At 36.4% G+C, this 16,898-nt stretch overlaps 1 protein-coding gene across 2 annotated transcripts in view; it reads right to left on the reverse strand.

The window, feature by feature from the left end:
- The window catches only part of Kap3 (kinesin associated protein 3), a 288,557-nt gene that overhangs the window by 165,353 nt on the left and 106,306 nt on the right, over positions 1 to 16,898 (reverse strand). For both annotated transcript variants that reach the window (XM_089102282.1, XM_089102281.1), the window contains exon 5: positions 7,851 to 7,987. In XM_089102282.1, coding sequence (XP_088958408.1) covers positions 7,851 to 7,987 — 137 coding nt within the window. The remainder of the gene's footprint in view (positions 1 to 7,850; positions 7,988 to 16,898) is intronic.

The following is a 16,898-nucleotide window of genomic DNA, read 5'->3' on the forward strand; positions in this document are numbered from 1 at the left end:
CTGTTTTGAGTAGACTGACCAATGTTGAGCGCAAGCAGTCTTCACCATCACTCATCATCTCCACTACCTCCTGCTCTTGCCTGGTAGTGTTGGACTTTCGGTGCGCTTGAGCGTTAGAGACCCCTATGGCTTAATGTATTTTAAAACGATTTGAATTTTACGGATTGCACACGTCTGTCAGTTTAGCGTCGCAGTCCAAAGAGATCTTAGTGCTCTGCAGGAGCGTGTTTTGAGAATTTTTAAAACGTAAGATCGCTGGATCTCTGATTACCGTATCCACTGCCTTGTATCAATGACGTTTGAAGTGTTTCATGTGATGCTTTAACTTTAACTCAGAGCAAAATCTCGAGAGACATGTTGGACAGTAATAAAACACACCATTCTGCTGTTTATCTTCACTCATAACCCGAATAAGATCCCTTATTGGATTGAAATGACAATTTGAATCGGAGTCTGTGGGTTGGGTGTATAAAAGCCACACCAAATATTCTACTGATTCAATTGACGGAGCTCGCACTGGAAATAATACACCCTTCTTATCAGAAAACTGACCCTCTTCAAATTCTATTCCATTCTCTAAAACTGTGACACCAATACTTAAGAGTACATTACCCCAATCAAAATATCTATTCCCTTAGGGTCACGAGACCTTGAACATTTAAACCATTAGAATTTGCTGCGTTGGCCTTTGAACCCTCCCTAAAATTAACTTCCATTTTATCCAACTTTTTCTTAGATGCATCATCCCGCAGAGGTCTGTATGTTGCAATTAAAAATGTATACTTGAAACACTGTAAGCTCGTATTGAAACAGATTCGTTGTCTCCCCCTACATCCCTCTAAATCTGACTGATATTTTAAAAATCAAGCCCTCTCTCCACCACCACCACTTACAATAAAATTCTTTTTAATACTACAGATATTAACATTTAACCTTTTAATAAACAAAACTTCAGATACACTACCCCCCTCGTGATAATTTGTACATATAATTTTAATAATTATATACCAATTAATAACAAACTCACCTTAATTTTATAAATTCGGGCGAATTGCCAAAAAATCTTTGTTCAAGTATTTAGAATAAATATCACCAACATTTTCATTAAAAAATATTTTGAGTGCCCGTTATGCTTTTAAACTGATCCCAACTCCCCCCAATCCCGGTTGTTGTTCAAGACGGGCTTAAACTTTATCCGTATCTGAATGTGTAATGGCCAAGGGATCTGTTATTATATACCCCGACATTATACAGATGACGGGATCGCTAAAGTCGGTACTATAGACAAATGTGTGGTAAAAGACAGAGTTGGACAGAAAAAATTCTTGACGAGGTAATCCTGGTATTGTTGTTGTTGTTGTTGTTGTTGTTGTAGAACTGCTAGTATTAGATATATCATCTAGCGGAATGGAGCGCGGTGACGGGCAATTGTAAATAACACCACCACTCCCAGTGTGTTCAATAACATTGGTTGGAGATGGCACGAGGCAGTCCCCTAGTACATATTCCAAGATGTTTGGGGACAATGGATCTAGCCAGACTGTAGTGTCCTGTGCTGGAATTCCGTTATGAGGAACCGGTTCAGATGCACTAGTAACATCTCCTAAATGCTCACGCATAAGAGTATCGACCCACCCCGGATCCTAAATAAGGTCAGTACACCGGCTAAGTCGTCTAGGCTAGCCTTTTACCCAAAAAAAGCATTAAGGAAACCCCTATGCAACTCCATATTCTCTAGAACTAATTCAGGTTCATCACTGAACTCCGTTGGTGGTGACAGAATTGGGTCTGTAAATGCAGTTGTTTCATCACTAAATGGTGGTTGTGTTGCTATATCATTAATCTGTATAAAAAAAGTTTTATTTTATGTGAAATAACCATTATTTTGATAAAGTTAGTAAACTAAGTAAATTTTTCTGAGTCATTGTCTCACCACTTGAACAATTAAAAGAAGAAAAAAAAGTTAAATTTGCATATGTCTCTCATATATTTTGACATTATTAAAAAACCTTTTTTCCTGTGTTAATATCTTGTCGAAGAAAAGCATTCTGTTATTTGAAACCCCACTTTGCAACGAGCGATTAAAATTCAAATTTATACCCGTCGGATTAAAAATTCAAGCGTCCTGATGGGATATTTGATAAGAACCGGATACGCGCAAAAGCTTAGTGCAAAAGATAACCCAGTTTAAGAAAGATTGTTCAATCGTCAACTGTGAAATAGTGAAATGTTTTTATAAAGTTAGTTTGTTTAAATACATAATGGATTATTGCATTAGAAAACATATTACTAAAAATATAAGTTACACATAAGGTTTTATAGAAATGTATGATAAGCTATTTGCTACTTCAGTGTTATAACCATTCTTTTATATACTGCTAATTTGGTTAATTAAAGAAAATTAAATTGGATTATTATAGAATAGCTTAGAAACAAATTTAAGTTTTACTCATCAAAAGTTATGCGCTTGAGAACATTTGCCTTATTTATTGAAAATACGGAAAGAAAAAAATATATATATATACGTACAAATTCTGACTGGGCTTCTACAACTGACGTCACTGGAAAAGAATGAAGGGGGTCAACCTTACGATCTTGAGTAGACTGGGCTGATGCATTATGAGAAGTGTCCCACTCTCTTTTCAATGTCCTCCCAGGGTGTGTAGAGGTTTGCACAAAGCTTACACTTGTGTCAGAGGCTCCTGGCGTTAAAAGGTGCATGTTCATTGGCTGGTTCAGAGCATTTATAATTAAACCGGAATATTTGATGATGAAAGCCCTTGTAGCTTGCATCAATGTGGCTTCTTTCCATCTTGCTCTCTTTTCGGAGGGAGGGTAATTGCATCAATCCTCTTCCTTAAAAAGAAGGCAAAATTTAGCATGAAAAAAACAATCCCCTTTTACAGAAGGAAAATTAGTACCCCCACCCCCAGCCTAACCCTAAGTTTTTCTAGAAAAGAATTTATCTCATTTCAGTAAAGCACAACCTAAAAAAATTTAGGGAGATATACTGCTCGCATCCTTTTTTTTGAATCTGTAAAAAGATGTCTTACTGCTCAATGAGCCGTTCAAATTTATTCATTTTTTAAAGAAGGACAATTATTACCCCCATCCCCAGCCTATCCACAATTTTGTATAGAACAGTATTTATCACATTTAATTAAAGCACAACGTAAAAAATATTTTCGAGATATGCTACTCACATCCTTTTTTTGAATCTGGTAAAAGATGACTTACGGCTCACTGAGCCGTTCAAATTCAGTCTTTTTTTTACAGAAGGAAAATTAGTACCCCCACCCCAGCCTAACCATAATTTTGTCTAGAAAAGCATTTATCTCATTTCAGTAAAGCACAACGTAAAAATTTGCGAAATATCTACATCCTTGAATCTGTGAAAGATGATACGGCTACAGTCGTCATTCCTTTTTACATGAAATACTAGTGAAAAGATTAATTATCAGTAAAGCTACAAACTGAAGCCGTTTCTGAATAATTCCTAGTCTTATTTTCTTGCAGAAGAAAAATTATTACTCCTTGCCCCAGACTACCACTAAAATTTCCTAGAACAGCAGTTATATCATTTCCGTAGATCGTCAAGTAAAAAATTTTTTTGAAATATGCTGAACTGATCCTTTTTGTGACGACGTGAAAGATTTAATAAGGATAAATGTTCCTTTAAAAATTAAGTTTTTTTTTTACATAAGGAAAATAATTACCCCCTAAAACAAACCTTTTAAATGTTTAAAAATTCGAATTTAACATATTAACAAACACTTAACCAAGGGGGGGGGGGCTCAGTCCCCCGGCAGGTTTAATTTAATAGTGAGACGTTTTTTTACAGTAGGAAAATTAGTCCCCCCCCCCCCATCCTCACCCTACTTTTTTAAAGAAAAGCAGTGATATCATTTAAGTAAAGCACAACGTACATAAATATAGTGAAATTTACTACTCGCATCCTTTTTTTGAATCTGTGAAAAGATGAATTACGGCTCACTGAGCCGTTCAAAAGTCAGTCTATAAAAGTCGGCCTAGTTTGTTTACAAGATGTTTGAAGAATTAGTACCCCCTAATACTAAACGTTGAAAATGTGAATATTTAGTCATTTACATATTTAACCAAACATCAAAGCATTGATCTATGCTATGGTTCTTTTTCAGTTATCCAATAAATAAAAACAAGTTTTTAGTTGCATCCTTTTGAATCTGCGAAATCTTTGGAAACTAAACTGCTAACGAACAGGAAGTGCTTTAAAAAAGGATCAGAGCTAATTATAGGCCTCGCGCTGGAGCCTTGTGTCAAAACCAGAGCGGGTTAATAACAACAGCGATGGATGTTTGGAAATAAAGAATGAAAGTGTACTCACAATGAAAATTGACGAATCCAATGTTTTCAAAGTTAATAATATGTAGTGTACTTTAATCAATGTGTTGAAACATAACGAAAATTTAATTGTAGTGTATGAACATTTTATACAGTTTTTCAAAACATGCTTGACTACATTATACGTTGCCAAGTTTAAAAAACCTCAACCTTAGTTTCATATTGTATACACTTTTGACCATGGGTTTTTCTTGCGCAATTCAATGTATCCGTGAAACTGCACTGGTAAGCCATGTATCCGTGAAATCAGCACCTGTCTTACAAAAAAATGGGTGTTACCTCAGAAACCCGTCTGGTAAGGCATGTACCGTTCGTAGTAATAGGTGACTGCCCCTGGTAAGCCATGTATCCGTGAAACTGCACTGGATATTCATGTGTAATTCAATTTATAATTCAAAGTGCGTACACCCTTACTACTGACTTATCTTTTGGGTGAAGTATCTGTAATATTTGAAGCAAATGGCTTCTCACATTCTTTTAGGAGGCAATTGAAATTTTAAACAAATCCATAAATAGAGACCTTGCTTTAAGTAGAGATACTGGAGATATTCCTATAAATACAATTTATAAAAACTTAAAATTAAAGGATTCAAATAAAAGAAAATTCAGTTTAAATTAAGATCATCTGTCCACACTGTTAATGAAAATTAGGTCAGTAGACAAGCTAAGTCAATCACTAAGCAGAGAATTCTTATCCATTCTCATTAGTGAATAGTCTTTCATTTATTTTGGCTTGGTTTTTTGGTTTGTTTGATTCTATCTTTCTTCTACTCAGTTAGATCTAATTCAAAACATCAGTTTTCCTTCTTTTTTTTGAGCATTGAATACGGCTAGGCGGAAGTCTCTGACGAAATATCTGCCTCTATAATTTTCGCTTCTTTTCTGTCCGCTGGCTGACATTACCCTCATTTTTCTCGGCTGCTTAATTTTGTTATTTGTGTTGTTGTTTGTCATGTTAACTCTGCTTCTAGCCCTTTCTGTCTTTAACAGTTCACAGAACTAATATAATTTTATTTCAGCTAATATTTCTCCATTTTAAAAATATAATTACCTGTATTATAATACACTTTATCGTTCTGCTAACAGGAGACCTCAGTCAGACAGACCGCCTTTTAAACCGGAGAACACAGCTATACACACAACAAAATCATATTCACTCTTTTTCTGACAGCCTCTTCGCACTTTTTGTGCTCTGAAAATTATAAGGCGTCGTAAGATATATCAGTAAAATACGTAAAATACCCGTAAAATAGGTAAAAGACGTAAATTATGTAAAATAGGTAAAATACCAATTGTACGGGGGTCCGTAAAATTACGATAAAATACCCCATTTTACCGTGACCGATCTTACCAGTTACAACACTAATATTAGCTATCACCTACTGGAAGATCGCGATATTTAACACCAGAAAAAAAACTGGTTCTTTTGGCTACCTGGCTGCACTTTCTTAACATTAGTGATACATTTACTAAATTTACTGAATTTACGCAATCAATTTAGGACAATTTTGGCAGATTTCCTAATGGGTAAAGAAAAATCAGTCAGGGATAACGGACTATAAGTAAGGAGCCCTTTGTGCAAATAATAACCAAAACTGTAAAGAAAAAAAATTTTCAAGGAGGGACACTTGTGCCTCTATAAAGAGGCAACCCACCACAATGTTAAGCGATTTCCGGTCCTAGCAGTCGCAGAGAGACAGCGGTGATCGCATTTTGTAGCCCAAGCTCCAACTAAGAAACAGGCAAAATTTTACCCACCTCAGACTGTATCTTCATGGGTAAAAGTGGACCGGACTTTTCAACACTCCGACCAAAGCCCCCCTGTAACGTTTTCTGATGGGGCTGAAATTAGATGTTGAAGCATTATTAGGGCCCGGGCGCTCATCCTCGAAATTTCAGCTCGATCCGATCACTCCTTTCCTGTTTTCCAAAAACCAAATATAGCCACTTAAAGTTCATTTCTCTTTTTTTTATCAGCCACGCCTACAGGCCACAGTTGGCAATGGATCCGGGTGAATGAGGACTCATTTGAAGCGGAATACGACCTGTTAGGGCCTTTTGATATTTTCAGACCGAAAAAATTATCCCCCGAATTTACATTTACGAAAAACCTCGTTTTCCTATAAGAGCCCATGTTAATTTTTCCCACCACAGCCCCCCTTTAACGTTGTCTGATCGGGCTGAAAATTAGAGGATAAGCTTTCCTGGGGCCTGGGAGCTTATCCTTAAAATTTCAGCTCCATCCGATCACTCCTTCTCTGTTCAAGTTTTGTGGGTATTTGCGTCAAAAATAGATTCCACATACTAAAAATACAAGTACAATTGTGTCTCTTTGGTACAGCGGTCAATACTCCTGACTGTGAGGCGGAAGACCCGGGTTCGATTCCCCGTCAGAGGAATTTTTTTATATACTGAATTTAAAGTTTAAAAAAGAAACTCAGTTTCTATTTTAAATTATTTGAAAAAAACTACGTTTTCTAAAGAGTTAAAGAGGCTGAGCCACAAGTTCGAACCTTAAAACGTACAGGGATTAGGAGGTGCAGTTGGGGGGGGCTGCCGCCCCCCAAACCCCCGCTTCTGTATATGAAAGGGGCTGTGCCCTCCTCAACGCCTCGCTCTTTACGCTAAAGTTTGACTTTCTCACAACTCTTTTTTTTAAACAATAAAAACATTAGCGTAAAGGGCGAGGCGTTGAGTTTATATTGAACTTTAACTCCTGACACGATCAGCTAACAGTTAGTCAAGCAATAATAAGTAATAAACTGTACAAAAATGTGTAGAAGTTATTTGAAAAAAACTACGTTTTCTAAAGAGTTAAAGAGGCTGAGTCAAAAGTTCGAACCTTAAAACGTACAGGGATTAGGAGGTACAGTTGGGGGGCTGCCGCCCCCCAAACCCCCCGCTTTCGCAGCCTTTAAATAAAAAAAAAGGTTTTTCAAACTGAAAGTGAGGAGCGACATTAAAACTTGAAACGAACAGAAATTATTCCGCATATGAAAGGGGCTGTGCCCTCCTCAACGCCTCGCTCTTTACGCTAAAGTTTGACTTTCTCACAACTCTTTTTTTTAAACAATAAAAACAATATTGAGGAAATCAGGCACAGTTGTCAGGTGCAGTAGACACATCAGGTTTAAGCACAGAAACTAATAGAATCATGTAAATTAAACTTCGTCTTGATTGACATCATTCACCCGGCCAGCAGCATTTTTTAGAGAAGGATCATTTCATGGGTTAAACACACTTAACAATCACAATAGCAACGCTACGACACAATACTTACTTACAACAATAGCTTTCAGAACTATAATATAGCTTTGCAGGACCTAAAGCATTTAAGCGGGTGACATTTCACAGCTACACTAGCATGTCCAATTGAATACATGAAAAAAAAGGAAAATACATGTGGCAACCGGAAGGTGGAAGTACGTTTTGAAGTTAAATTGACCAAACAGTACATTAGATAGACTTACTTTTTGCTCAACAAGAAAAACATGAAACTGGGAATATTCAGCAAGCTTATGAAGAAACTTGAGGACGCCATATGCAACCCGGATATTTTTCGACCCACTTTCACATAGTAGACGCAGCAGTGCACTTAAAAGCGTATCTAGAAAGCATATAATGGTTGATTTAGAGTTAAATAAAGAGAAACAAATTTAAATTACGAACAAAATTTCTAAACTGAAAATTGGCCTATTTTACAACCAAACATTTTGTTTGGTTTGTTTGGTCTCGGCTAAAGCGAAAAAAGGAGCAAAATCATCATTTCGATAAGCCAAGAGTGAATCTACTATATGTTTCAGTGCCTATGACAGAAAAGCAAAAAATCCCTTTCCACAAAAACAGTGTTTGACCCCTTATTTCTAGAAATGATCCTGCTTTTCTTCAAAAATCAGCATTACAACACAACCGAAACGAAATAAAAATAAAAACGAAAATATAACGAAATAACGAAAATATATAACGAGTATAGCCTATATGAAATACATAAGAAAAATAAAAAGAAATCGAAAAAAACATATAGCCGTACTACATTTTAAAAGCTTAAACTGTCACAAAGGCTTTTTACCTTTAAAAATGCCCTTAATCTGCACACCGGAATTTAGTTTACGCTCTGTAATTTTTTACTTCTGAGATGTCATTACTCTATGCTCTCGAATCGCTTAATAAAAATCTCGTAAACTATCTTCAATTAATCCCGCGGTTTTCCAAAGAGAGACTTTCTCAGGTAAAGTGCAAGTAAAGTTTGAAAATATCGCTTTGCAAAACTAAGACCCCTTCAAAGTATTTTACTGCACCAGTACGACTTCTCCTAAGCAGCACTGGAATTTCAAAAGACCAAAACTATACTAGAAGTGCAAAATTGTAAAGTTAGGAAACATCTCCTTACAAAACTAAGATCCTTTCCCAGGAATTAATAAAAAAAACAAGTTTCTTTAACTGAAAGTAAGGAGCAACATCAAAGCTAAAAACAAATAGAAACTATTCCGTATATGAAGGTTTGCCCCTTTCAAAAACCTCGTTCTTTACGCTAAATTATTAAATTTCTTAAAAATACTTCTCATTCAAATTCAACGGTCCTTGTGTACGAGTCGTTCTTAAAGAACTGGGACAAAAAGTCAAACTTTAGTTCAAAGAGCGAGAGGTAAGGAATGGGCGGCCCCCCTAATATACGGAATAATTTCAGTTCGTTTTATGTTTTATTGTTGCTCCTTACTTTCAGTTGCAAAAACTTGTTTTTTATTAAAATTCTGACTGATTTTCAAATCATACCAGCAAATTCCCCCTTCCCGTATAAAATTTCCCCGGGAAAAATTCCCTGGTGACTTTCCTCCCCACGGAAAATTCTCCACATGGAAAAGCTCCCCCCCCATCCTACAGAGAACTCCCAACCAAAAATTTACATATATTTCCCAATAGCAAATACTATATGTAAATAATAGGCAATTTGTATAACTTTCAGCCCTATCCCCAAGGACTGTGGGGGGTCATGTCATCCTCAGGAGCAGAGTTATTAGACTTTTTAGCTATGCTAAATCAAATAGCTATCTCAAAAATTTGATCGGGTGTTTTGAGGGAAAAAAGGTGTTTAGTGTGTGTGTGGTGGGGGGGGGGGGGTAGCTCCCGCCGTTTACCCGTGCCATTTAACCAAACATTTGGAAAACTATTTGTCTCCCCGTTTACCTGTAAGTCCAGGGGACTTGTTGGTCATGTTGTCAATAATTCTATGACACGGTATTCCACCTGGGACTACAAGCGACCAAGCCTATTAGGCTTAGGTCACTTGTACGCATGTGAGTCCAAGCAAATTCAGTCCCATTTTGCATACAAATCCAGTGGACATTTTTGCATACAAATCCAGTGGACATCCTTCGATAAATCGGCATAAAAAAAATCCAAATTTTTTTTGTAGATATGAACTTGAAACCTTAACAGCAGGATTTTCTAATATGCTGAATCAGATGGCGTCATTTTCGTTAAGATCACTTGTAGATAATTTCTTAAACCACATTGGCTCGTTTTTGCTCGTTTTTCTTTCTTTATAAGATCACTTGTTTTTGGGAGGGTGTTCCCCTCTTTTCCAAAAACGAGACAAATTTTTCCGCCTCTTACCTTTTGATGGGTAACATAAAACGTGATGAATTTTATATATTTGGAACCAGCATAGAAAGCCATTATTCTTATGTATTAATTGTTATCAATATTTCTCTTTTTGAGTTTCGGTTACTATTGGGCTCAGCTGCTCTTTACTTACATTTCGTTACCAAGAACTGTTTTATTTTACCTTATCATATAGTACAACTTCTCCTAAATAGCAGTAGTACTACAAAAACTATAGTCAAAGTGGAAACTGTGTTATATTAGCAAAAACTTTATATCTATCCTACAAAACGCTTATGCTTCAAATTTTCAAATTCCACTCCACCTAGCAAAAAGCGTTAGCTGGACCACCTTCTCTTGGAATAATTCACGCCATCAAAACCAATTATCATACTCTTTGACTAAACGAAAAAAAACTCACTTTTGATAAGTCAAGCAACAAATAGCTGATTTTGCAACGAAGAAAGTTTTTAAACAGATTCTATTTTTAAGTTTAGGATTTTTTTAAGCGTTTATTCCTGCAAGGGGTTCTAAATCGCTATTCGAAATACTGTCATTTTTCTAATCGCGATTTTAGAATAAACTGCAGAAAATCCTTTGTTTGTAAGAAGCCAAAAAAGATCATATGCTAACATGGCTTTTCAAAGCTTCTTAAATTGTTAATTTTCTTTGACAAGAAATTCAAATATAGCCAAGCATATTTAAGTTTTAATTATTTGCCATTATTGATATAAAAAAAAAACTGTTTGCTGTAGACAATCTTGATTTAATGTTCCATGCTATGAGTTTTATTCTGTATTACCGACATTCTTTGCGATTAAATGAAGATAACAATATATAGCCTTTTAATTTATTTCACATTACACTTTCACCATTAGACTTTCACAGGGCTGATATACTATTTGAATTAACCTTACTCTATGCCTATCTACCTTAGTTCTGCCAAAGGATGGATGATAGACTATCTATTAACGCGTGGAATGAATCGTTTTACACAATTCTGAAAAAGTTATTCCAGCTTTGCCTCTCACAGAGACCGCCTGTCTTGGATTTACTCTATTTAGCCAGGGCTCTAAGTTTTTATTCACTTCCACTTCCACCAAGTTGATTTTTATTCAAAAAATCAACTGACTCAGCTATATTTCTTGTGAAGCTTATTATTTGATATATGGTCAACCAAGAAATACATAAAAGTCCTAGAAAGTGGAATATAACCAATTTTTTTTATAAAAACGTTATCATTCCAAAAATACATAAAGCTATCGTAAAATAACTCGTTTGGAAAACACCTAGCAAATCTTCCTCAATATTTCGAAGGTCATTACTGTAGCACGTTTGGCTGAGATTCTGAAACAACTACTTTTACATTCATGAAGAAAAGAATTTTGAAACTACTCATTTCGTTTTACCAAAACTGTATGATTAGGACAAGATCCTACAAAAGAAACAACAAAGACATTGACTTTTACATTTCGAAGGTCATTACCGTAGCTTCTAGTATCCTCATCTTAATTCAAGGACTTTTCTTCTTATTCTTTACACTTTCTTTTTAAACTGCAGCAAAACACCGAATGTATTGGCTATTCTTCTTTTTACATCCTGACTGCATTCACCATCCTTGCTGATGATGAAGCAATGCATACACCATCCTTGCGTCTTTGCTAAGTATTAAATAAAAAAAACGAGTTTTCTTAACTGAAAGTAAGGAACGACATTAAAACTGAAAACGAACAGAAATTATTCTGCATATGAAGGGGCTACCCCCTCCTCAACGTCTCGCTCTTTACGCTAAGTTTTTATTGTTTAAAAAAATTGGGTGGTGGCCCACTAAAGCCAAACTTTAGCGTAAAGAGCGAGACGTTGAGGAGGCCCCTTTCATATACAAATAATTTCTGTTCGTTTTAAGTTTTAATGTCGCTCCTTATTTTCAGTTAAAAGAAAACTTGTTTTTTTATTTAATTTTTAAAAGTTTTTGAATTAATGCAGGTTTTGATTTTGGCCCACCGTAGATCAATAATTAAAACACAATTTGCGTATTAATTTTTACTTGGTTAAATGGCTTTCTCGAAAGTTGTTTAATTTTATGTACGAACGTGTTTATTAGTAATAAATATGCGTAACTTATGAATTAACATACGTAACGAACTTCTATATTCATATATTTTTAATACGTATATTATGGGGTTCACCCCCTAGTCAATAACACGCTCTTTACGCTAAAGTTCGAATTTTGTTCCAATTCTTTACAAATGACTACTAAATCACAAATGTCGTTAATTAGAATAAATAGCTTTTATGAAAGTACTAAAAAAAACTTTAGCGTAAAGAGCGAGGTATTGACTAGGGGGCGAACCAAATTATATACCTAATAAATTCTGTTTGTTTTAAGTTTTGATGTTACTCCTTAATTTCAGTTGAAAAACTTTTTTTTTTATTTAATTTCTGATAATTTTTTAAATAATACTGGGAAATCCAATGCCCCCTTTATAGCAGTGTCCCTTCCCCCATGAAAATTTCCTCCATGGAAATATCCTACCACATAACCCCCGACCCCCCCCCCCCCCGACCAGAAAAATATCCCATGAAGACGTCTGTATACTTCCCAATAACCAATACTATATGTAAACATTGGGCTAAATTCAAAACTTTCAGCCCTCCCCCCGAGGACTTTGGGGGATTAAGTTATCCTAAAAGACATAGTTATTAGATTTGTTAACTATGTTAAATAAAATGACTATCTCAAAATTTTGATCGGGTGACCTTGGGAAAAAATGAGCGTGGGAGGGGATCTAGCTGCCCTCCACTTTTTTTGTCACTCAAAAAGGGCGCTAGAACTTTTAATTTCCGTTCGAATGAGCCCTCCCAAGATATTCTAGAACTAATGGTTCGATACGATCACCCCTGGGAAAAAAAAGAAAAAAAAAATAAAATAAACGCATCCGTGATCTTTCTTCTGGCAAATAATGCAAAATTCCACATTTTTGCAGATAGGAGCTTTAAACTTCTACAATAGAGTTCTCTGATACGCTGAATCTGATGGTGTGATTTTCATTCTATAAGGTTCTATAATTCGAAAATCAGACAAATTTTCTCAGGCACGTAACTTTTCATGGGTAGGACTAAACTTGATGAAACTTGTATATTTGAAATCAACTATAAAATTTGATTCTTTTGATGCATCTATTGGTATCAAAATTCCGTTTTTTAGACTTTCGGTTACCATTGAGCCGGGTCGCTCCTTACTTACAGTTCGTTACCACGAACTGTTTGATATCTAGTTTTAAGCAGTATTGAGCCTGGTCGCTCCTTACTTACAGTTCGTTACCACGAACTATTTTAAATGAAGTTATCTATGCAGTGAGCCTTCTCTTTGTTCAAAATCACCTCATCGTCCTAATTTGTTTCTACTTTAAGTGACTTAACCTGACTAAATCTTCACAATGAGTGTATACTCCCACAGTCTCTCACAACGACATATTTTTAACAACGATTCCGAATCTCAGGCTTTATTTGTTTTTCCAGCAATTAATTTTTATCTCTGGGTTCTAGGAAAAATTCCTAGTTCTACGATTCTTGCTTAAGCACTTTTCTATGTGTTTTTCAGATTCTAAAACCTAGAAAAAAGGAAAAAAATATAGCACGCGTCACCGTACCCTCTTCCTTTCAGAAAAACGATTTTAATAGAGACACAAAATTGGATTACGTATGGTAATGCGGAAAATGTGAAGGGTTTCAGTAAAACTATTTTTGCATTCAGCTAACTCTGCTTGTTAAATATTTGTTTGTGTTTTTTTACATTTTATCCACTGAGCACTTTTTACTTCTTAAATTCCTTGAATCAGATCCTAAAACTTTTGTTGAGGAATTAGAAATATTTTAAAGTTCCTTTTGTGTGTGTGGGCAAATCTTAAATGAAAGTAATAACGATTCATCAGCAGCATTTACACACTGGGGATCTCATATTTTCATCCATTCAAACTGTTCACTATGTCAGTCCATAGACGTTGAAGCAATAGGCTACTTGTGTCAAAAATTGAATAAAAAAAGTTTTTCTACCAAAAGTAAGGAGCAACATCAAAACTTAAAACGGTGAGATATTATTCCGTATATGAAAGGGGTGCCCCCTATTCAATACCTCGCCCTTTATGCTAAAGTTTAACTCTTCGTAATAGCTCTGTTTCTTAAAATAATAAAACACTTCGACGAAGAGAGCAAGGTATTGAGGCCTTTTCAAATATGGAATAATTTCTGTTCGTTTTAAGTTTTAATGTAGCCTCTTAATTTCAGTTATAAAATAGTTTTTCATTGAATTTCAGATTGTTGTTTAAATAATGTTGGAAATCCATGATACACCACATGATGGTTACTACTATGATATTTTATGTATTTTATGTTCTGGGGGAGAGGGGGGTAGCCCCCTCATATCTGGAATAATTTCTGCTATTTTTGAGTTTTAGTGTTGCTCCTTACTTCCATTTGAATTTTTTTCTATTTAATAGTAGAGGTGACCCTATAACTCCGATCACTCACCCCTGCTGCCACCTACAACTTTTTTACATAATTTATGGATGGTTATGTGTATTGGTCGATTTATTTGATTTTTTATGGATTTTGTCAGTGAGAATTTGAAAAAACAGGAACTTTCTCACATTTATGTCTGTTTTCATAGTTTTTGTCAGTGAGAATTTGAAAAAACAGGAACTTTCTCACATTTATGTATGTTTTTATGTTCTTTGTCAGTGAGAATTTGAAAAACAGGAACTTTGTCACATTTATGTCTGTTTTTATGGACTTTGTTAGTGAGAATGGAAAAACAGGAACTTTGTCACTCCCTTCTTGTTGTTGTTCGATGCAGATGTTATGAGTTTCCGGGAAACAGTTAATGAAACTTCCTTCCTGTTGTTGTTCGATGCAGATGTTATGATCCAGAAATAGTATTTGTTGTTGTTATTCGAGCCAGATGTTATAGTCAATGTTATTGTTTGGCCACGTGTAATGACATGAGGGTGATTTACATAATCGCTCGGGGAATTATTGATTTATGACACGGGGGGTGATTTACATAATCACTAAATGGATGGATGGATGGATGGATGGATGTATGAATGGATGGATGAATAGATGAATGGATGAATGGATGGATGAATGGATGGATGGATGGATGGATGAATGGATGGATGGATGGATGGATGGATGAATGGTTATGTGTGTTGGTCAATTTATTTGATGTTTTTATGGTCTTTGTCAGTGAGAATGGAAAAACAGGAACTTTTTCACTTTCATGGATTATTGAGTCATTAATCAAATTGTCTCCGGGGAATATCTGACAGATGACGCTGAGTTAATTAATGTCTTTGGAGTTCGAACAGAAATGTCTCTGGGGCAAAATTTAGATTACACATGACAGATGATGTCATGATTGATTGATTGACATGAAAGGGGAATTAATTTGTTGTTCTAAAGAGAATATATTTGACACGAAAGGGAATTATTTTGGAGTTCTACCAAGATAAAGTTTTCCGAGGCAAAGTTTAGATCACACATGACAGATGATGTCATGATTGATTGATTGTTATGAAAGGGGAATTAATTTTTTTTTTCTCAGGGGAATTATTGATTTACGAAAGGGAATTAATTTGTTGCTTCTAAAGAGAACTGTCTCTGAGCGAATATTTAGATCTTAGCGCGGGAATCAGGTTTCCAAATAATTGAAATGCGCCAGCACAGAGATGCCAAACAAAGGGAACATGGTGAAATTCCGTTTAGGGATTATTTGGGCGAAACCGTTTTAGCTATTTTATGGAATTATTTCGGCGAAACAGTTAGAGACATTTTAAAATATGATTTTTGAAGAGATTTTAGAAGAGGATTTGAGGGTGAAAATCTGTGGTCGTTATAATACACAAGTTCCATTTGAACAGTGTTGTGAGGTCCTCTACCACAACCCCAAAGGCCTCCGATGCCCCGACCCCCCCCCCACAGGGTTCCGATCCCCCTACTCCAACCCCAAAGGGTTCCAATCCCCCTACCTCAACCCCGAAGGAAGCCCCCAGTCCTCAAGGGCCCCCCCAAGCTCCCAAAGAGCCCCCAAACCCCAAAGACTCCCCGGGCTCCCAAAGGCCCTCCCCAGGCTCCCAAAGGTCCACCGGGCTCCCAAAGGACCAATCGGCGCTCAAGGGCCCCCCAGACCCCAAAAGCCCCGACCCCAGCCCCCAAAGGCCCGCCCCGGTCCACAAGGGTCCCCCCAAGCTCCCAAAGGGCCACAGACCCCCAAACGCGCTCCTCGGGCCCCCAAAGGTCCTCCCCCGGTCCCCAAAGATCCACTGGGCTCCCAACAGACCACCCAATTCTCAAGGGCCCCGGCACCCTAAAGGCCCACTCAGGGCCACCAAGGCCCCCCAGTGCCCCGACATGCCCATATAAACTTACACACACACAAAAACTTACACACATTCACAAAAACTTACACACACACAAAAACTTACACACACACACGAAAACTTACACACACACACGAAAACTTACACACACACGCCAAAACTTACACACAGACACACAAAAACTTACACACACACACACACACACACACAAAAACTGACACATGCACACGAAAACAAACATGCACACAAAAACTTACATGCACACAAAAAATTACACACACACACACACAAAAATTACACACACACACACACACGAAAACTCACACACACACTCCAAATTTTACACACACACACAAAAACTTACACACACACACACACACACACAAACACAAATGAACACAAAAAAACTCACAAACACACGAACAAACAATTACACACACAAACAAACACACACACACACACACACACAAAAAAATTACACACACACACACACTAAAAATAACACACACACTCAAAAACTAACACACACAAAAACTT

Source organism: Artemia sp. Qi Xiang Cuo, chromosome 16 (genome assembly GCF_049724085.1).
Source record: "Artemia sp. Qi Xiang Cuo chromosome 16, ASM4972408v1, whole genome shotgun sequence".
Lineage (NCBI taxonomy): Eukaryota > Metazoa > Arthropoda > Branchiopoda > Anostraca > Artemiidae > Artemia > Artemia sp. Qi Xiang Cuo.